The sequence below is a fragment of the Streptopelia decaocto genome (genome assembly GCF_964273445.1).
Source record: "Streptopelia decaocto genome assembly, chromosome: 3".
Lineage (NCBI taxonomy): Eukaryota > Metazoa > Chordata > Aves > Columbiformes > Columbidae > Streptopelia > Streptopelia decaocto.
Genome location: NC_138656.1, coordinates 36,080,834 through 36,104,554, shown reverse-complemented (window position 1 = coordinate 36,104,554; position 23,721 = coordinate 36,080,834). Strand labels below are relative to the sequence as shown.

The window sequence follows — 23,721 nt, the reverse complement described above, 5'->3', positions numbered from 1 at the left end:
AAAATAAAATAAAATAAAATAAAATAAAATAAAATAAAATAAAATAAAAAAATAAAATAAAATAAAATAAAATAAAAAGCAGAGGCAGACCACAGTTTTAAGAGAAGGGAGGGGAAAAAACTACCACTGAGCAAAGAGTGAGCACAGGTAGATATGAGTAGAAAGTTCCAGTAAGCAAGAGATAGAACCACAAATGATGAGAGAGAAGGAATGACCATGATGACAAGGAGTGTATAGAAGCCAAAGCAGCACAACGGAAGGATAAAAGGAGAAAAGTATAATCCAGGAAATAGAAAGAACTGTTGCAAAATAGCAGGAGTTAAACTAAAACAGCAGGGGAAATATGAATTGCATTGCAGAAAAAAAAAAAGGTAAAATGATACAAAAACAAGAAGCAAATACAAAAAAAAGGTAGATAAGCAAAAAATTGGTACTAGTAGGGTGTAGCAATTGCTATTTTATTTGTAGTGTCTAGGCCTTTGCTTTCACAGGGATAACTGGTGTGGATTAAAGCCTTTAGGAGGTGAAGAACATTAGGGAGATGAAACAAGACCAGTGGTTGGCTCTTTGTGAGGTGGGACTCCTGTTGCCCCAGAGAGTAACAGACACAGTGAATCATGCCTGCTGATTGCAGTAACATGGGATTTACAATCTGATAGTTGCTGCTGGACACTAAATCGTTCTTCAGTGAGAGTCTGCAGCAAGGGCCAGTATTTTATCCAGCCTTGTCTATTCCCTGTATTATATTCATAGTGAAGAAAAAGCCGTTTAAATCTCTCCTACAACTTAGACTATAGTGTTTTACCCCAAATGAATTGAATGCGAAGTACTGTTCAGGGTGTAACTGCAAGCTTGTATAGCTTTAGTATTTTTTGAACTTTCAAAACTTAGTAAAATTAAATTTAGAGCATTGCTCTACATTTTAAAAATGATTGCTTCATTTAGAAGGCTTACCTTTGCAGTTACAAGATGCAATTGTCATGCAATTTCAATAATTCCAGACTTCTTATGGAGAGATGTAATTGTAGAAAGCTGAGGCAAGTCATTTTGCCTGCACATTACACTGCATCATCATCCACTTTGTGTTGTGGTCTCTTTTGTCTGTCAAAGCCAACCCTGAAACCACTATATAAAAATTAAAAATCTTGGTATACTCTGTGTTTTCACAGTTCTCTAGGCATAAAACCACCTTTTTCCCCAAACACATTCTATATAGATACAGAAATGTTTTTGAAAGAGTGTTGATACCTTTTCCTTAAATGAGAAGAAAATGTATTCCACCATAGAGTTAAAAAAGGAGATACTGTCGTTCACTCTGTACTAGCAGACATTGCAGCATAGCCTTCAATATTATAGTGAATCATGCCATCTCCCTTTATAGCTGATGTAGTGGAATTCCAATGTGGAATTTGGGTTTGGCATTGTGGAACTTGCTTTAGTTGTGAGACATTGAAAGGCTGGGTTGGAAGGTTTGAGAAAAGTTAGGTAGGTGCATCAGTGGGCCGTCTGTTAGTAGCAGCAGTTAAGGCTCAGAAAAAGTGTATGGAATGATGATGGGACAAAACCTAAGAAAAAGTCTGCAGAGACTACAATGGGAGAATATGTTTGACTCCTCTTTTCTGTGTGTTATTCAGTAATTAGAGTTTGGGGTGGTTTTTCCTAGCTTTTCACTCTTGCTAGCCAAAATTTGAATATTTAATTTGTTTATTCCTGTAAATAATCCATACTCAGGGATGCACTCTGAACACTGTAACTCCCTCAGTGGTAACTTCATCCATTTAAATAAACACTTTATTCTGGTATCAAACTAAGCTGGGAATAATCATACACAGTACACAAATAATCATACGCACTAATCACACAAAATGTACACTTTAGACAACGCAAAAATCCTGGAAATAATGAAGTAAAATATAAATTAGGTAACACTTTTCTACTTTAGTAACAATTATCTCATATTTTTACCTTGATTTAGCAACAAATTGCATGGGAAAAAATATAAAAGCAAAGACAGTCTAGGTATTCTTCCTTACTGCAAGGAGAGCGCATCTTGGATTTTTGAATAATTTTGTAGACCTGGCAGAAAAAGGATGTTTTATTATCCTTCTGTAGTGATTTGAAAGGGAATAGCTATTATATATTAGACCTCAGTTAGTGAAATACAGCCGTGGAGAATTGAGGATGGAGGCTTACACGTGAAAGATAGTGAAAGTGCTCCATGAAGAGGATGGAATTATGATGAACTACTCATACCGAATAAATATTATCTTCTAGTTAGAATAAAAGTCTTTGGCAGGGATCGCTGAAGATTACAGTGATATATTGGTTTTAGTAATGCTTACGATATACGTAGCACAATAGAAGCTGATAAGAACCTCACTTGACTTGTGGAAGAAAAAAAATGTGCTGCTAGATGGTTTACAGAAGCTTGATAGTTTTCCAGTAATTCCACCTTTGAGATATCACTGCTACAAAGCCATTTTCATGAAGTCATGTGTTGTATGTGAATCCTAGGGTTATTTAGAGCAGATATTCAAGTGGGTAATTTGCCTCAGTGGACTCATGAGATTATTTTTCTAAACAGTTTTCTAGCATCACAGTGCCCAGTCCCTTCATTTTTATCCAGCTATGATGAATCATGAGTTAATTCTAACAAAAGGAGGGAGGGTTAGTGTGGATCTGTGGAGGCAATATATTCAGAGAATTCCAGTTACTGATAAGTAACCTAGTTTTCTCCTTCATAAATTTGCCTCCCCAGATCCCCACCCCCGAAGATTACCCAGCAGTAGCAATCCACACCGAGAGGACGGCTGAGGAGTGCTAAATTGTAAAGGTACTGTGAAACAGTTCTCCTTATATGATCTAGCCTCAGCGTCAAGAAAATAATGATGGTAAAGGTATGTAGCTAGCTTTGTGTAGCCACGCTATAAATTTTCCAAAAATGGACACCAGACTAAGCCAAGTTGAAATACGGACATAATTCTTGTCAAATATCTAGTAATATTCTCTGGCCATTTTTTTATCTGTGAATTGGAGGATTGAAAACTAAAAGTATTTCAACAGGCTATGCTTCTCTAGAATGCATTTTCAAAAGTTTTTAGAATAAAATGACTTTCAGTCTTTACAGTACAATTATTAATGTGTCCATATGTGATATAATAAATTGAAAAAAATAAATATCCCACATAAGAGCTTGGAGTTTTTTTACATGCCATATATATGCTAGAAGAGGGAAACTGAGAAGTCTTTTTTTAAATAAGAGTTAGCCGGAATTACCATCGAACTATTAGAGGTTCAAACAGAAGACCTTTTTTAGACCTAAACATAGAATTCATGGAATTGAATTTCATTTACTTTTCAGTTTCATTTTTGAACAACATTTTATAACACTCCAAATATTCATATGTTTATGCAAGCTAGGGATGTGAGCACTCTGAAATCAGGAATAAATCTGATGGTTTGAATTTAGGCCAAAGAATTGTGAATCCTTCTGAGATACATTGCCTCTGAAATACCATACCTGAGAAGGAGAAATTGCATTGTATCTGAAATATCTGACTGCTTGAGTGAATCCTCACAAATGCAAAGTTTGCTAACACTGCATATCCTGGGTCACGTCAGTATGCTCTTACATGCTGATTTTTGACCATATCTTTCTTTCCTTTAGCAGCCAGTGACTCATTCTTACGGTGATCTGAAAACCTTTAAAAACAGCTGATGTTAGTGTTAAGAATAAGATACTTAGTGGAAAAGAGTTTTAAGACACCAGGTAGTTTGTGTGCAGTGTGCTGTGTAGAGCTTCACCATATCTTGGTAATCATCTGTCTTTAAGACAAGACTCTTCTTTGGAGAGTCTTGTCCCATCTCCCATATCCCAAGCAGATTCCTCTTAAACAGCATCATGTTTTTATGAAACTCTAATATTGGTTTTATTATAGTCTGTGTGTATGAAACAGTTTGAGTGGGTGAAGGGGGAAAAAGAAACCACTATATTTAAAAGGAGTTTGTGGGCAATGGTGACCAGGCTTAAAAACCTTGGTTCTAATATTTGTTTGTTCATTAATAATTCACAAATGTTTTTTGGAAGACCAGTACATCTTCAAATGTTCTTACCCTTTCTACTTTTTTTTTTTTTTTTTTTTTTTTTTGCCAACAGCATTTTATTAAATTCATCCAAAATAATCCAATAAGCTGAAATTCCCATATGCAGGTCACCATATAATGTGTTCAATTGTTGCAAAGTACAGAGCAAACTATTTGTTAGCACTACAGTGTTTAGAGGGGTCAAAGTCAATAAGCAATAGCTTTTACTAGGATAGTGAAGTCTAGCAAAGACTGTGACTCAGAACATCAACCTGTGGGCAACTGAATGTGCTGCTACTTTTGCAGTCGTGGTTGCATATGGAAAAGAAAACAGTATGGTCATCTTGTGTGGGCTGAATTCACTGCTGTAAGTATTCGATGTATGTTTGTCCTCAGAGTATTGGTTCCTAGCAGGAGGCAATTCCAATAATATTTGTTTGAGGACAAACAGCCTTTCTGTGGTCACTGTCCTAGCCTTCTGCCATACTTCAGTTGACATTCTTCACAAATTTTAAGTGGTATTTCAGCTGCCTATCCTAACATTAAAAAGCTAAGTATTTGTGGTAAAAATACAGTTATGTTAGCCTGAGACACTCAGGAACATATTTACCTTTTTCCGAAGTCAGAACACATCACTATCATTCTGAGTTCAAGCAATATCCTGTGCCTGAATTCTCAGGTTGTAGCACAAATTCTTGTTTATTCCCTGTGGGCAGCATGCCTTTATACATTTTCAGTATTACATTTCACCCCACTATTACTATTTCATCCCCCTAAGCCCTCCTATTGCCTTGCATAGAAGGATTGTTTACTCTATTGACATTACCTCATTGGCATTTCATATTTCATAAGAAAAGTTGGTGAGCATATTTCTGCTACTCAGAAGAACTCAACTATCCAGCCAGATATTTCCCTAAGCAGCACGATGAGAGTGATTTTCCTTTTAATGTGTTTCATATTCATCCTTTTGTTTCTGTTTTAGTCTTCTACCTCCTATCTAGCCATTAGTTTAGTTCCCTAGGTGATGTCATTATAACTTAGCAGTCAGAGAAATAAAGATGGCTTGTACTATGTGAACAAAAGCTCTTCTTTTAAGAGTTGCAGTGATGTGCAGGTGTGTAATGCAGTTCTCTTGGACTCTGAAAGGTAGTCTTCAACCTGCATTAGTTTTTAAAACATTTCCTGTCTTCTCCTTTCATACCGGTTACCCTGATACACTTTTGAAGCAGTTAGTAGCCCAGGTAGGGCTGAATCTCTTCTCTGCAAATGCATTCCATTATTTGGGATTCAGGTTCCTGATGAAATTTATCTAAGAAGAAGTGGAAAAAGCCCCCCAAAAAGTAACCTACGAACATTTTGCTATAATAAATTTCCTCTGTTCATTGGAATTGGCTTTCATGAACCACTTCTCTTTAACATTTGTCACTTGAAATGCAAAATCTTAGCAGAAAATCTGGTTTTACTTATCCTTTCATAATGAACTTCATTATTCTATTAATGATTAATTTAAAGCTATAGCAAAGGCTATAGAGATATTGTTGAGATGATAATTGCATACACTGAATTTGATTCACATTTGAATCTTTAGGCTTGCAATCTTCTCTCTTTTTTTTTCTTTCTCTGAGAGCTACACTCTACTCTGTAAAATTGATTATTTACTTTGTTTTCTGAAAAAAATACCCAGTTCAAAAGAATGGACTACACTTTTCAACAGGCCTGTGCAGCAGACATAAACTTTGTATGTGTACAAGATGATACTTCAGTTTGAGCCTGTAATTGTCATGTTTTTAATAATGTTTTAGTAGGAGAAATTTAGGTGGTTACATGTGAAGTCAGAAAATCAGAATTCACTTTCTGATTTTCATGACATTAAATTTCTTCATAGAGAATGTTTTTCAAAAACTATTTTAAAGCTCTTTCCACTGCTTGTAGCATCATACCATCAGAAATTTAAGTATGAAAGCATGTTAATTTTAATAATAACTTCTCAGAAGGCATCATTTTTAGCATCTTATTAGAAGGACTCTGTCAGGAGAGGTTTATCTAGATTGTTCTGATGCCCCCATATAGGATTGATATAACATCGCAGAGTTCAGGTGTGAACAGTGGTCTGTATTGACCTCAGCAAACTTTCCCTGTGCCTTTGACACAGCCAGAATTTTAATGTTATTTTGTATCCTCTTCCGTGTCTGTTCCTGAGCAGCAGTGATGGTTAGTCAGTCACCCATCCCGCGGTTCTGAAGAGCTTTCCTTTCTTGGCTGTTTATCCTCAAAAGAATTTTCACTTTGTAACTCACTATGTGTAGGATTAAGCATGGAAGATGTTGCCTTGAAACTGGATCTTCTGGTTAGTATGTCAGCAGTCTGAGTTTTAAGTATATTTAACATCATAAGCTACTTGGGATGAGACACTGTCTTTCTCCTCATATAGCACTCTCCTAGACACCTTGGCCCTTTTAATAAAGTATGTTCACTTTACACATAAAAAACTTGGTTTGCTTCTTTGAAAAGCAGTTGCGCTAAGCAGATCAAAGTAATCAAAATAGAAGATTGAAAACATATTTGGCTCTGGGTTAATGTGGAGTCATTACATACTCAAACCTAGGTGTTGGACTTTGATAGCCCTCTTTAACACAAATCTGGAAAGAAATAAGAAATATCCCAACTCAAAAATGGTTTTGTTATTTCTGTTTTTTCATATTTTAATTTTTTTTTTCCAACTTTTCACTTTAAGATGCCTATTAATTTCTGGCATCCCATTGTATTTGTACCTTCTTGTTCCTTGACCTGTCTTCCATGAGTCTGACGTTTATGGACAGCCACTTAAATGCTTCATCTCCATGACAAAGTACTCTTCAGGAAATGAATGGTTCTGATCAATCCAGCCTGTGCGATTACAGGATTATTCACTGCTCAGTCTTGAGCATTAGCAGGAGATATCATGACTTTCACCATATCAAAGGTCATAAATGAGCTTAATTCTTTTTTGGAGATATTCCAGTGTAGGTGTACTTTTCCATACATTTTTTATTAACTTCAAGTCTGGCTTTAAAAATTACGACTACCTTATGAAATCATGCATAATGAAAAGCATAGTTAGTTTTATTATCACTATATGCTGTCAGGGAATAACTTTGTACAAACATCCTACTGTAAAAGATCCTTTAAAAAAGAACATTTTTAATTATTTTAACTTCCTTCAATGAATGTCTTTCTCTTTGCATTAGATGTATATCACCCTTTACTAGACAAGAGTATCTACATTTCTTCTCCATTATAATGTTTTTAAATCAGCCTTAGCGGCTACATGTTTGAAATATCTGGTATTTTCATAGGTCAGACTGAACTCTATCCTTCAAAATCTTGTAAGACTTCAAGAAAATCTTTGTATATGTGTGCATGAGTAAAGCAAGAACCTAAGATAAGGGTTACCATTGCTCTCAAAGGTTAGATTTGACAGAGGAAAATGCTTAAGTATTTTGGCATTGGTTCTCTGCTGACAAAGACAACCTCTAGAACCAGATGTGAAAGGTTCTGGCATTTCTTCTTCTGTTTTCTGAATGACAAATGAACTTGCAACCTTTTCACTTCAGACAACAAATTCCCATAAAATTAGAGGGGTAGGAGCCATGAACCTGATGATGATCTTCATCTTAGTTAAACTGAAAGCTGTTGTTTAGGATTATAAGGCTCCTGTGTTGTGTGGCACTTGTATGCCTGAATTCCACTGCAGAGTTAGGCTGTGAATCAGTTGTCCGCGAGGCTTCAGTCTCACTCTGGGGCACTAAGAAACATGAGCGTTAACCTGGTAGAATAGATAAGGAAACACTTAGCTTAACCACATCTAGTTAAGTCTACCCTTTGTAAGTAGATTCTGTTCTATTTTGCAGTCTTAAATGCAACATTACAAAAACAGACAAGAAAACATTTAAATAAAGCAGAGACTCCTGTTTACTGTGTATTACCATGTTAGAGACATGAAGATTTTCTTCACATTTCAGACCCACAAAAGTAGTGTAAAGAACAGAATAAGTGAATGTGCTGATCTCCATGTGACAAGCACTTTGTAGTGGTGTGGATATGTGCACTGGAGACGAGCTGTCCTTTGATTATCACTCTGAAAATTGATCTTTTGAATATCACCTATCATATTCATCTTTTAAAGAATCTCAGTTATATTTTCTTCTTTTTCTACTTTGATCTTTGACTATTGTAGTAATGGTGATTTTTTTTTCCTGTGTTTTGCATCCCTAGTACAACAAAAATAATTGTTTTCTTTTTCTTCTCACCTCTGCTACCAGTAAATTAATTTTGTATGCCAGAGTATGATAACAGTGTTTTTTCTGTCACTTCTTTCAAGAAGAGCAAAAAGAAACTCTTCATTCTCAAAACAGTACATTCCTGATGACAGTGAATATAATGACTGTTATTTATTATTCTTCCTTTATTTATTTGTATAATGACCAATATTATTTACCTGTTTGAGAGGTCCATAGGAGGGCCACAAAAATGATCAGAGGGATGGAACACCTCTCCTATAAGGACAAGATGTGAGAGATGAGGTTAGTCAGCCTGCATGAGGGAAGGCTCTGGGGAGACCTTATTGCAGCCTTTCAGTACTTAAAATGTACTTATAAGAAGGATGGGGACAGACTTTTTAGCAGGGCCTGTTACAACAGAGCAAGAGGTAATGGTTTCAAACTAAAGGAGGGGAGATTCAGGCAAGACATGAGGAAAACATTTTTTACAATGAGGGTGGTGAAGTATTGGAACAGATTGCCCAGAGAGTTGGTAGATGCCCCATCCCTTGAAACATTCAGGGCCAGGCTGGACAGGGCTCTGAGCAACCTGATCTATTTGAAGATGTCCCTGCTTATTGCAGGGGGGTTGGACTGGATGAGCTTTGAAGGTCCCTTCCAACCCAAACTAATCTGTGATTCACTGGAGAAATTGAGATGCCAACAATCAGGCATCTCTCTTATGCCACAAGAGGCTGATAAAACATGGTGGCAGACTTGAAGAGACAGGTCTTTTAGTCTAGCATTTCTAACCTTAGATCATCTCTTAGGGTAGTACAGTTACATTTTTAAAAATTGGGTCTTAATCACCAAACAGTTGACAGCAACTAGCATGAGGAATAGAAGTTGTTAATATATCCCAGCCTTTCAGTTATGTTTAAAATAAATAGAGGGGAAATAAAGATGCTCTGTATTGAACAGAAACCTATTAAACCTATATAGTCTGTTGAAGCTGTATGTTCTTTTAAACATTTTTTTGAAGGGCAACAGAGTCACAGATGTTGGACTCCTTTGGCTGTGCACCTGTTCATAAAATCGTGTTAGTTTAGGGTGCCAGGTAGTACTCCCCCAAGTTCTTGACTGAAGGTGAAGACGTTTTGTGGTGTTTACACATACAGTTTGGGTCATCACTGGAGAATTCTGTCAAATATTTTAAAATTAGGACAGTCCAAAGGTAAGGCTTATCAGTATTTAAAAAGTTATGAAGTAAAATGGAATAGAAGATTCATTCTGCTAAAGATGCCTTTGTCTGCTATGAACAGTTTTCATATTGTGATAACCTGTGTGTGTCCTTCGCAGGGGAGGAGCTGTGCACCGGCCTCATTTCGGGCTGTTCCTTGGACTGTTCTTTCGGCTTCCAGACGGACATCCACAACTGTGAGATCTGTCAGTGCCGACCGCGGCCCAAGAAGTGCAAACCCATTTTCTGCGACAAGTACTGTCCCTTTGGATACTTGTACGTATTCTCATCTTAAAGCATATTTAATACACTCCCTGTACATATTGAAAATATGCAAAAACCAGGCATATGTGCTTGTGTTCAGTTTGTGGCAAAGCGGGGAGGAAATGTGGGAAAATGGAAATTGTATCACTTGATATGAGATTAAAGTATTCTTCAAAATGAATTTTGATCAAGAAATAAAGAAACAACTAAAAAAACAGCAACAGATTATAAAAGCAAAGCAGTGCTTAATTTTTTTTTTTTAAGAATATTTGATGAACAAGATGAAAAAGCTACTGAAAAGTAATGTCTCTTGCAAGTACCTTTTTGAAATTCTCTTTGTGTGTTCTGCTGTGACACGCTTTCATTTTGCTGCCCGTTTATTTTATTCAAATGTTTTTTTAATATTTTGAGGGGCTTTTTAGTGTTGATATGACAGTGGACTATTTTTAGTGAGACACTTGTGATAGTTACATGATTTGTGAAAACCAGTACCATCTCTTATAGAGTTTTTGTAAACATGTTGAAAACCTGTATTGTTGCTGGAGTTCTTTCACCATAAAAGCGAACATTTGCAGTATTTATTCATCTGTGGAACAGGTGACAAGAACTGGACAGGTCTTTCGTCACAGAAGTTTCTTAGTAATCAGTCTTGTGGCTTATATATATATTTTACAAATACATTTCAGTTTTGATCCGTCCATTCCATGTTACTGCCTGCTGTTCATAACAGTTTAATTTCTACCTCATGTCAGTTGATCTTCAGATAATGTTCATGTGTTATTTGCTTTCTTAGTATTATAAAATGAAGTTTACTAGTGTTGCAACTCTTAGTGTTTGGTACTGATACTCCCTTAATTTCTGGTTAATTTCAGAAGTCTGTTTGATGGTTGTTTGTAAATGCTGCAGGTTTTTGTAACAGTAATCTATAGTAATCCTCCTCTTGGTACGCAGTTTTAATAATGTTTGGGGGTATCAAAATATGATAAAAACTGAATGACCAGAGAGGTACCAGATATTTCAGAAAAAGATAAATTAAGCTGTAACATAGTGGTATTCTCACAGATTTTATCAGCTCTGCTCATAGATGGTGCCAGTGAACAATTTATATCCTCTCCGGTCATGTTGCCAAATTGGGGAAAAAAGAAAAAGAGAATACCAGCCTTACGCCTTCCTTTAATCTTCATGTTATTCTTAGCCACAGAGTGATGTTCCATTTAGGTGAATACAGTGTTCTGGTTGACCTCCCTCTTATTGCCCATACAGCTCTTGCATTGTGCATCGTGCCAAACAGGCAGTGGCGCTACATCAAACAAAAAACAGACCCATAACTCTTGGAACAGTTATGGCACAAATATGCTGCAATACACAGCCAATAAACTAAAAAAAAAAAAAGAAATAATGTTTGAAGAGTATGTTTGCCTTGAAAACAGTAACTTTTTTTTTTCTGCTTGACTTGTATCCTTGAGGCATCCCTAGTGTAATTTGAAAATACCTACATAATAGCAGTCCAGCAAAACAAATACCTTTTAATATAATGCTGTATCTATTACTTGAGATACAGGATCAGGCTTGCCTGCGGTTAAATAATAGAAGTTTTTGCTGGGAACAGCACTCATGAGAGTGATAGAATTGAAATAGGACAAAATGTGGAGAAGACAACAAAAAATAAATCAAACTTCACTTCTTTCCCCAAAACTCAAAGTTTAGTAGATGAGAGATGAAAATTAAGACTTTTAAATTGAAAGGTTAATAAAATCATTTTTAAGCATGTTGACTGCAAGAGTGGCTGGGAGTTATCTTCAGTTTTGCAAGTGAGAGAAGGCAGAGCAAGAGGGAAGTTATAGCAAAAGGATGTCAGTTTTGTTGTTCCCACAACTTTTGCCCAGTGGTTTCAAAGGCAGGGATGGCTGAAGATGCGTAGGAGAATGAAAGAAACATGAAAGATTGACCAGAAATAATGACTGGTTAGTTGTCTTAGTTTTTTAGATCGGATAAAGCTGTTAAGGATAAAGGAGTGAAGTCAATTAAAACAAGTGCAAAGCACACAGAATTGCTTAGAAAGCGTCTGGGCAGAGTGAAGCCTGAGCCATGCCATTGAGCAGGCACAAAACGCAAGAAGTCTTTTGAAGCAAGGAGCCAAAGAGGTAAAGGGTGTCGAGATGTCTGAAACTGTGAGAACTCCGTGTTGGAATCAGCAGGAGGGTGTCCGAGATGGGCAACAGTAATAAAGGAATAGGAACATATAACTATATTCAAGCATTTACTGGAAATTGCCATATAGTCCTGACATGGTGTAACCATTTCTCTGGGGGCACTGCAATAATTTGCGCTAGCTGTTATTTTATTTTGAACTTTGGCACAGAATATATTTGCAACAAAGGTGGAAGCCATCTTTTTTGTTCATGATACATAAAGCATCTTCAGTAACAAGTACAGGATGTGAGCTCAGCAGTCTCCAGACTGTATATCTGAACATTTCTTTTTATTTCTGTTTTATATTTGTGTTCTAAAAACTAATTTCCATTAACAATACTCAGTCACTGGTTATTTTTCAAATTGGTTCGGAAATTTAAAGGGCACACTGGGCTGTTAGGTCTTGGGATTTATCCTTTTTCTGTATTGTAGCTCTTAGTTTATTGTCTGTAGCAGGGTCAATAGAGTAAAGCTATCAGGAAAGAATCTGAAAAGACTTTTTTCATCCCCATGCTCGAGGAGTGTGTGCATGTGTTTGCATAACAGCAGAGACAGTTGGTATGAACTACACATTTTTTTACTGTTTATTCAGTGTGATTGAATAGCATTTAGCTTGGAACAGGAAAAGCTTTTCTTAATTTTAGTATTACAAGTACATGAATAAATTATTATTTTTAAGGCCATTTGTGTTAGCCTATTCAAAAGTCATAATATGAGAAAAACGTTTAATAAGATCTATTTCATGCCTTTTTGACATTGCCTTTTGGACTTACACAGAAATAGCTTGAATATATTCATGAGCCAAGGTCTAGACGTTTCTTTCTATTCAAATTAACTATTCTTTGACTTTTCTGCAGTAGCTAGAGCAGTCAGGTTTGTTTCTCCCTTTGGTTTCTTTCAGTTTACTACTGCTGGTTTTCTTCACTGGCAGTCTCAATGTAGATGTCACATTTAAGTTTTAAAAATGTTTTTCTACTGCTGATAAGGAATGTTCTGAACTACGCTTACCAAAGTCATTTGCTATTAATGTGTTTTGTTTGTGTAAATGTATTAAATTTACTGTTAAATTCTTTTAGTTTATTGTACACCACCTTCCCCAATAACATGGATTTAGGAAGAAACACTCTCTTCCACATAATGAGTAGCTTTTTCTGGTTTGGTTATATAAACTCTGATTTTTGTTTAGAGGCAAGTGGACAGTATTTTTACAATTTTAAATGGAACATAGTACAGATCTTGATAATGTGGTGAACTGAATATTTTTTTTACCTGCAAATTTCTGAATCTTCAGTAAAAAGCAAATATTCTTTTAAGATAAGACAGTAAATTGCCATTCCTGGGCCTCTGCTCCCGGTGTGCATGACTGGCAGTAACGTTCTTAATATAAGTCTACCTCATTAGTGATCAGACCGTGTGTAACTTCTAAAAAGGAAGTATTTTTTTTTGTCCTGTTTCATTCTTTTCAGTAAAGATGTGCCCATTACTTCTGTTTACATATCTTTTTATTCTGCAACTTCTGATTTTTATTTTCTTTTCTTTAGCAAAGGTCTCTAAAAATTAGTATTAATACCCCATTTGAAAGTTGAAATTTTATTTTATTCCCCTCCATTAAGGGTAGGGGGGTAGAATATAGAGTACTACTTTACTTTAAAGCACGTAAATTAAATCCGATCTGAAGATGCAGTTGCAGACATTAGACTGTTGAAGTCCTTACACCATTTGTTTTTGATATGCAGCATAGAAGCTGAGGCTCTTCTCTAGTTGTGTATCTTCTATTTAGCCTTATCACATGCAGTGTGATGCCTTTACATACTCTACTTTTATATCTTCACAGAAAGATAAGAACACAAGAATAGAGCCTAACTTACTTTGCACCTTAATAAACTGATTTCTGTGTTTGACTGCAATCCTCTTGAGCTGTAGAGTCCCTTAGTTTGTCTCATCTGTGACTATCATCTGCTGATACCTGTGCCTGAGCAGTTAAGGTTAATATTGTTAAAAAATTTGTGGTATGTGTTGATAATAATCTAGCTGATTGTATGGGGAAATATGAAGTTGACCGTGCCATCATCTTCAATGTGGACATACCTGAAGCTTGCATTAATGCTGTCTATGCAGAAATGGTTCAGTCTTCTGAACAAAAATCAAAGAGGACTGAAAAAAAGAAAGATGGGCTTAGTATTATACAAAGAAATAGATTGAAGCATTCATTCTCCTGGAATGCTTTGCTGCAATAGAGTGGATGTCTTGATTTTTGAGAAGGATAGGAAAAGTCCTATGAGTATTGTCCATGAGCTGCAAGAGTACTTTAAACACAGTGATGCTTAGTCCTATGTGGAAGTATTTTTCAGTGTCAATCATGTGTCAAGGATAATCTGTTAAAGGATACAAATTTCAGACACAAACTCAAGTGATTTTTCTAAACTCATGGAGGAAGCAGGCAACTTCTAAGAAACCGTGTGATACTGTCACATAAGAGTAGGAAAAATTTAGAAAAAATAGTAAGGTTTATGATGTTGAAGAGAATGATAAGACAGGCTTTGTTTCCTAGATTTGCTAGGCTTACTTTGTATACCTGAGGAAGACTAAAACTACCAAATACTAAGCTTCAAAATGGAAACTCTGATCTTCAGAAACTGAAAGTGTCTGCAATGTAGTGAAAAGGAAAAAAAATTGTAAACAGGTTGAAGTTAAAAAGCGTAAATATCAAATCTTGCAATTTGCAACTATTCATTTGAAGTCCTAGACATGATAAAGTGACACCTGGATGAGACATGGACTCACAGAGTGTCAGATCTGGACCAGTGAATGACTTCCCCAGATAGTCCCCAGGGCAAGACGTTGCTGTCTGCCCCATCCCACCCTGTCCCACTCGGGGTGGTGGGGGTCAGTGAGAATGTCACCCAGGTCAGGACTGCTCCATGGGCTAGCACTGAACCATGTCTCATCTTCAAATAGAAGACATTATAAAAAAGATAATGTTTAGCCTCTCACAGAATTGCACTGCTTGCTGTAAAGAGCAGTAACTTCTAGTCTGTATGTACGACTCAATTAGTATATTGACCTACAGAGTAAAATTACTTATTTCTGTATGTGCTTTCTGTACTTAGATAAGCTGAAACACACTTTCACCTTTTGTTTTTTAAACTACAGTGTACATAAAATAGTTTTATTAGAAAATCTATGTGAACAATGTAGAAAAAGAATTTTAGAAATGACAGCAGATATTAATGAGCATAGTGTGGTAGCTGTGAGATAATTATTTTAAGAACAATTTGATTTCAAGCTGATGCAAGTGTTTAAGGAACCCTGTCTTTTGGGATGATCCTTCCCTTGCATTTTTGTACATCTGAAAAATAACTGAACTTTAAACTTTTTAAGCTAATTGGAAAATAATCTTCAATTTAAATTCTGGTTTCAAATGTAGAATGTAATTTAGTTTTGCACAGTGCTTGGCTGTTCTTTTTAAATGATGACTTCAATAAATCTTAAGATTATTGCAATTGAAAAAAAAATGGAAATCCTGTCACTGTCTACAAAATATACAAATAATTTCACTGAATGAAATGAATAACATTGAAATATAACCATCTATGTGAGATCGTAGTATAAATGGCTAAAATTGTGGTAAGAAATATTTTAAGACCATTTCACTTCAAGTTTTACTTTGGTGCTAAAATTATATAGATTTGCAGTTCTATAGTATATTTGTTTGATTCTTTACTGCAACCATGCAAATTTCTTTGCTAGAATAGCAAGCCTTATGTGACTTCCGAACCTGTTATGATCATCAAAAGCATGGGATGTAATGGAAGATAAATCTCTATTTTAATGTAAAACTTTGGTCACAGATGGGAGACTAAAGAAGCAAGTATTAAAAGAAAAGTATTTTGGAGAGCAAAAAGGAGTAATCGTTATGTTTGTGGTTTGGTTTTGTTTGTTTTCAATGGAGTTCACTCTTTTAAAGTTCTACACATTAATGGAAAGAAGCATTTCTTTTGATATTAAAAGGTCTGTGGTTACAGAGATTGAGGAGGAAAAATGTAGATGGACAGGAAGTCTTCTGTTCTCTATCCTATGTGTGGATTTTTTTCCTCAGCCTTTAACTAAAATTAAATAAAGTTTTCTAGAGCTTGAAGTCAGGCTTTCTAGATATTTACATAATTTATTTCTTCTCTGTCCCTTTAGATATTCTTTAACTTCCCATGTCTTGTCTTTGTTTTGAGGGGAACTGGTGTGCTTTTAATGGGGTAGTATTCAATAAGGGATCTGTCAGTTTCCCAATAAATGTTTTTCCCAATTTTAGTGAGTTACCTCCTTAGAGTGATATGTTTAGCAGCAAACTCAGGAAAATTGTTTAACGTCTGTTTGGTTGGTTTTTTGTTTGTTTTCCCCTCTTTGTCTTGAACTTCTTCATTTTAGCTTTTTTTTTCCCCTGGTATCTTGGGAAGGTGTAGAAAATTACTGTATCTGTATACGAAGGGAAATAGTACACTTGTGCCTAGAGTTTGAATGGTATTACCTGTCTTCTTGAAAACAGGCAAGCAAATATTGAGCATAGGATTCCCAGAAGGAGCATGTTCATGCTGCTGTGAAGAGATGCTGTCAGGGAGTGCTCAAGCCTCCTGCCTGGCTTCACCTGGAAGCTTTGGAAGCATTTGTGTTCTTGATTCTCTGTACTTTGTCTGCTGAAAAGTTCTCTGGTTTTCTCTGTTCCAAAATGTGTTACTGTGTGTCTGCTACTTTTTGTATGGGTCATTGGCATTCCACATGCTCTCTTTCAAGTAAGCTTTGGGACTGCTTCTTTAATGTTTTTGGAAATCTCTCTGTAGTTTTAATATGCAAGAGAGGAAGTCTACTGTTCTTCATCTGTTGTTGAAGGAAAAAAGTTATCAGTAATTTGTGTTAGAAAACATAGTAATTGAAACAGATTCCTACCCACTCCTCCAATTTCACAGTTTTAAAAGTTATTTTTTCTACTTTTTCACTTGAAAAAATAATTGATCATCAATAGTAGTCACAAGCACATACATCTAGATTATCTGCTGTGGCTTGACAGTACCAAATGCAGAGATTTTGTCAGTCATGTGGAGGGAACACATGCCAGGGATGGAGACCTGTACACCCCATGGACCCAATGAACCTAAGGGTGGTGGTTAACCATAAAGTTCTTTACTTGATCAGTCACTTCTTTAGGGGATGCTTTTGCTTTAAAGATCATGACATGTAGATATTTAAAGTGACCTGCTGACCTTTGACAAATTATTTTGGTCATCTAGGAAGAACAAGCATGGCTGTGAAATCTGTCGGTGTAAGAAATGCCCTGACCTGCCTTGTGGTAAAATCTGTCCGATGGGCTTCCAGCAGAACAGTCATGGCTGCGTTATCTGCAAGTGCAGAGGTAGGTGCAAGTACATTATCACCTCTAACTACAGCTTGTTTCCAAAGCAGGTGGAAGCTAGAGCAAAATAAAAGGAATCATGTACAGACTATGTAAGAATTAAAATATGGTAAGTGGAGGGGAGTCAGTTCACCTTTGCTCAAAGGAGTGTACTGCTTTGCAGGTGTTTGTTATTATCTGTGTTCATGTTGGCTTCAACAGAAGGGCACAGCTCTGCTTCCATCTCTAATTACAAAGTCACAAAAGTCAGTTTGTTACTATTAATACAAATTAGGTTAGGCTCTTAATAAGTAACTACTAGAAATAAGCTAGTTGAGGTTTTTGTTGTGTTGTTTGTTTGTTTGTTTGTGTGTTTGTTTTCTTAGCAGCAGTGTTTATTTTAGCTGCTTCATCGTCATCTTTTCTTTGCAAACTCAAGTCTTGGATTTGATAGATGCCCTGAACACCACCTAAAATTAGGGTGCTGTTTCTTGGACACTTTCAGCTGGTCTTGAGGAACAGTGAGTGGTGAGAGCACTTACCCAGGAGAAAGGACTGGGTATTCTTAAGCTGAAGATTTCACATGTGCCACATCCCAGATTTGTAACCACCGCGTTTGAGGTGGAGATTGAGATAAGATGTTCATTAGTTGTTTGCTTTAGTTTTGTGCTGCTTTTAAGCATGTATCTTTTAAGATATTTTCAGTTTGTGTTTTGTACTAGTCTGGGTATCGGACTTCCTTCATTGCTTATCTGCACATGTGGCATTTAATAACTTTTCACCTGTGCTCAGGCTCTCTCTGATCCTAACTGCTCTTTCATGCTTATTTTCTTTGATTCTTGCTTGTGTGTTTCGCTTTCTAGCTATAGGCACGTACATTTGAGTATTTTCCCATTCTTAAGTTTTTTAGCAGCCGTTTCTTTTGCATTTTAAAATGTGATAAAATATAATAAGAAAAGCTATTGGAATATGGGATTAGAAGAAACTATATGAGTTCCTGAAGTCAATCTTCTGTGGTTGGAGGCCAACATGCAGTCATATATATCAGAAGGATCTGATAGGTATTTTCTCCACATGACATCACCCCCTGCAGACAATTATAATAAAACTTTAAGTCTTCTACCAAAAAAAAAAAAATGAAATGTTACAAATGTACCTTGCAGATATGAGAAGTAGAGAGCAATTTCACTGAGGTAAGCTGCAATATATGACTTTTACTAGAAATAAAAAATTTTAAAAATTAATAAGAAAGGGTAATTGCTGAATGAAGTCCCATAGAGGCAATTCTCATCACTTATCTTGTCATTTGTCTCCATGTTCACAATCAGCACACTTTTCCTGATTGTTGTGATGCTGTCATGGAATATAGACAAGTTGTTCTCTTAGGTGTGCTATATTTGCATTCCAGGCTATTCACAGATGGAACTCTTCAGTTACTAATTATGTGTATGCACATTTCTAAGTGCTTCCCTTAACAAGGATAGTCTTTTTAAAACCTACACAAATATTTAGAAAAAACAACTTGATCCCTCTCTAAATAGTATTTATTGTTATAATGATCATAAAGTTATCAAGCTGTAGGCATATCACTTCGACGTGATCATTAGCAACTTGTCCAAAATGACGAGTATGTTTTGGGGGAGCTCTGAGTCCTTGTTAAAATTTTGATCCCAAATCCCTAAGTAGGAGGAAGGGATGGGTAAATCCTCTGCTTGTGAATTAGCTCCACTTTCTAAATTGCTTCTGCCAGAAATAGCTTATGCTAGGATTAATAGAAGTAGAACCATAGAAGTACAGGGTTGGGGTAGTCCTCTGGAAAACTGAAAGTCCACTTCCCTACCCTTGCATGAAATTGAGGTTATCTGGATAAGCCTTGACAGATGTTTGTCTAAGGTTTAATTTATTAAGAATCTCCACTCTCAGAAAAAAATGAAAAAAACCCAAACAAACAAACAAACAAAAAACCCCACATAAACCTCTCCAGTGTTTTTCTGTGGTGTGGTTGTGGTTACCAATATGTGACAATTTAAAATAAATTTTCTAATATTTCTGTCTCGCACAATTTGAACCAGTTACTTCTTAACCTAAGCTCAGCAGGCATGTGGAACAGCTAAGCACCCTGCAGGAGCACCCTGAAGTTTCTTGTTTGTTTGTTTTTCTAAGTCAAATAAACCCCATTCTTTTGGTCTCTCATCACAGTTCAAAAACTGGATATTGTACTTTAGCAGGAGCAAAAACTCCTAAGTAGTAGAAATAGCACAACTGCATTTAAATGTGCAGAGCTCCTGTACTTGTATCTTAGATTGAACTTCCCTTCTTGGCACTGGTGTCACGTTACTGACTCATTTTTACTTGTCAGTTTACTATAATCCCAGATGGTTTCAGCCATACTTCTAGGTATTCAGTTATTCCCATCTTGTATTTGGGCATTTGGTTACCTCTTTAAGCATTATGTTTTGTACTAATTTTAATTAAAAAACTGAAAAGCGAACATAATCTCAGTTTGTGAAGTTACCTTTGAATAGTTGACCAGATGCTTGTTTGGTTTCTCTGAAATTTGGACTATACTTTAGAATATTCAGGAAAAAAAAAAAGTTTGATTACATCAGATACTTTAAGGAAGGGGAAGGGTATTGCCAGCTAAGACTTTCATGTGTCAATAATAATTTTAATGTAGGACAGTATTCCAGTGATATTAATTCAAATAGGAATTAATATACAATCTGATAGTAAAGTATAAAAATGTAGTAAGCGAATGTAACTTTTTCTCATAGTGTTCCTGTTTGCGCAATGGGATGAAGTCCATTTTAAGGGTCTTTTACCCTTATGCTATGTTTTTGCCTTCTAATTCACAAAATGGTATACTAATGGAATTTCTGTGTGTTGGGTTCTTATTCTGATAGCTTGCATCAAACTCACTTCATACCATCTGCTGGTGGGTCTTAGACCACCTTTGGTAGATCTGCCACAGCTGGGGAGGTGCTGACCTACATGTTAGTAAAAAAAAGCTTACTAGAATTACAAAAAAAAAATAAATTACTACCTTTCATAGTGCATCCTTTTTTAAACGGAAAATGTAATAAGCAACTTAGTAGAAACAACCTTATATATGTGTGTGTGTCAGCTGAACATTTTTGACATACCACTGAAAACAAGTAAATTCACTGACAAACTGATCCTAAATCCTTCATCGTAATAATGAAGTGGTTGAGGGAGTGTTGGGCTCTAAATTCACTCTGCTGATTAACAAAGAATATATTGAGGCTGAACCCTGCAGCACTTAAATACCTCTAAGATACAAATGAGACTTTAGCCTCCCTAGAACTGCTGCTTGTGTGTTCTGTCTGAGTGCAAGTAATGCAGCAATCCAAGCTGCTGTATTCCAATCTCTGTAAAAGCTAGGAATGAGGGTTAAAATTGTCAGAGCAGTTACCATCCAAATATCTCATTTATCGTAGTAATATAAACAAATAATTTCTCACAGGTATTTTATGAAATATTTCCAGTATCTAGCATGGCCCTGTTAGAACTTGCTTGTAATTTGTATTCATTCATGATATAAATAAGAGCATTCTTAGCTCTTGGAAATGCTTTTATATTCTACTTTCTATCAGATATATTATAGATAATCTAATACAGTGTAATATTTAAATGTTTCATTTAAAATAAGCTTTGTGCTTTCTGCTATTTCCCTCAATTGTATTTCGCTTTTTTTCATATATTATTTAGCCACTACTGTATTTCTGTATGAGTAGAAACATCATAGGTTTAACAGAAAAAAGTTATTATATTTTCCAACGAAATACATCCTACCATCCCCTTCATTGTACCTTTTAATTGTTTCATGGGTGTTCTTACTTTATTTCTAAGCATAAATGATAGAATCATTGTTGTTGATTTGATCTTATATTTATTTTAATAATAAATGCAATCCAGGCATGTAGTTGTTGTGGTTTGTTTGGGTTTTGTTTCCCCTAAGCAACCCATGCTTATCAGGATACTTCATTTTCCTTTGATTTTGTGCAGAGGCAACTGCTTCGCTTATGCCTCCCATCAAAACAGGCTCTTGCCTGTCAATGGATGGGCGCCGACATGAGAATGAGGAGAGCTGGCACGATGGCTGCAGAGAATGTTACTGCCACAACGGACGGGAAATGTGTGCCCTGATCACCTGCCCAGTTCCTAATTGTGGTAACCCCACCATACATCCAGGGCAGTGCTGCCCGTCATGTCCAGGTAACGTTTTCTTCTGTATGCTTTGTAACTGGGTTTCAATTCACATAGGTTCTGTTTCCTGGTACATGAAAATAATCTCATGCGCTATTCAGCAGTAGATATGTATGAAGGTTTCTATGTCCAAATATAATATGATGAATGCCTTTCATTAAGATTTCGGGTGAAAAAATGGGAACTTAAATATTTAGGAGGGGCATGCATGTTGTGGGTCCTAACATGTCAATCTTTGACACATTGAAATCTTTAAACTAGAAGTTTCTAGTCTATATTAGCTATAATACCAAGTTTGTACTCATATACAATTTTCTTACCTGTAATAGCTAATAAGCTATTACTTTTTATCTTTTTTAGCTTGAAGTGGAGTTTTACTGACATTTACCTCCTGATCTGTTTCACAACATCTCAAGGGAGTGCATGTTTAAACAGATGTCTTAATTAACTGAGCATTACGGTTCTGTGATGTGAGGGAAGGTTCCTGTGCCACCAGCAGAAGACTATTTTAATGCTTTAGGTGGGAAGGCCAAATACAATTAATGTTGCATTCCAATACAATTTTAATAATAAGTGTTAATATGAAAAACACCTATGAAAGATGTTAGAGTGTGGATAGAGTATAAGATCCGTGCACTCTGAGATGGAGACACTAAGGAGGGTACTCCCACCAGATATGCACACTCAGTACAGTTCTCTCCACTAGGAAACCTCAGTGTGGAGAAAAAAAAAGAAGATTCAGTTCTGAGTATTGTTCCAGGAACAGCAGCCAAACAGTAAATAATACAGAATATTGTGTTCCTAAAGTCATATCACTGAACAGAGGTGTTATTTTCCACTTGCATTAGCTGGAATTCAGGGCTGCACAGAACTGTTGAGTACATGCAGTAGTCATTCACCTTTTCACAATGATTTGTGAATTATTGTAGGGGATGGTATACTTCATATGGATGGGGGCAGGTTAGCATGTCAGTCTTACATTAGATAAACATTCAAGATTCAAAATTTAAAATGTAGGGCCATTGTTCCAGTAATTCTGTTGTTAGATCCTCAAGACTCCTTTGTGATTTCACTCTGCTGTCAGCATTCTTGTGTGTATTGGTTTACCTAACACATACAGAACACCTCAGAGCATTCAAATAATTTTTGTCTTTCAGCAGCGCCAGTGGCTAATTACTTTGTGTACAGAGAATGAGTGTGGGTACATAATTTCATAAGCCTAATGTTCAGTTAGTGGAAGAAAGGTCAGTATGAGATTAGCAGTACCTATCTTCACACGCTGGACATTTCTTGTGGGTGACATCAGTATTTGATTCTGAGCACCAGCAATGTTGGTCTCTTGTATAAGCAGTTGTTTACCCGGTAGTGTCTGTTCCTTTGAGATACAGTGTCTGCATGGGTTTCTCTGTTTGACATCCTTTTCTGCTTCAAAGGTACCAGTCACCTAGCTTCTGTATTAGCAAAATCATACTTGGTCTCAACTCTTACAATGCTAGGGCAGACACAGCATTTTTTTAAAGTGATTGCATATGTTAGTGTATGAATTAATATGGCCAAATTAGTCCCAGTGTGGTTTTGCTTCCCCCACTGAGGTTTTATATTTGTTAGAAATGTACTTCTGATATTATTGTGCAATTTATTGATTCCCTGCTGATGTTGTTCAATAAATATCGTGGCTTTTAGAGAACAGGAATGCACTTTGGAACTGTGAGACTGTGAGCACGTCACTTAAATGTGTCTGGCATAAGGATATTGAAATAATCAGCAATCCTGATGTACTGAGTTTTGAATTGCACTGTTAACCTATCAACAGGGAAGTGGCAGCTCTCACGGGTAATTCTTCAGACTGAAAAAAAAAGTGGTTACATTCAATTCCATATTTAGTTGTTTGTCAACAGAGCAAGATGTACCTTGACAGCTACAACATTCGTTATAACCATGTTTCTCTGTATTAAGAGGTTTAAGTGAATTGTTGCAATGCCTGTGAAAAGCTCTAGGTTTCCTGTAACATTTAGAAAGCCATTAACTGCTAGTGTTTTGCAGAACCACACTATCCAGAAAGTATGTATTTGTTTGGCTGGTTACTCCTGCAGGAA

The 23,721-nt window shown here is 36.1% G+C and overlaps 1 protein-coding gene across 2 annotated transcripts in view; it reads left to right on the top strand.

The window, feature by feature from the left end:
• Positions 1–23,721, top strand: part of CRIM1 (cysteine rich transmembrane BMP regulator 1) — a 191,824-nt gene that overhangs the window by 150,256 nt on the left and 17,847 nt on the right. For both annotated transcript variants that reach the window (XM_082049838.1, XM_082049839.1), the window contains exons 9-11: positions 9,681–9,837; positions 17,298–17,419; positions 21,425–21,634. In XM_082049838.1, the coding sequence (XP_081905964.1) occupies positions 9,681–9,837; positions 17,298–17,419; positions 21,425–21,634 (489 nt within the window). The remainder of the gene's footprint in view (positions 1–9,680; positions 9,838–17,297; positions 17,420–21,424; positions 21,635–23,721) is intronic.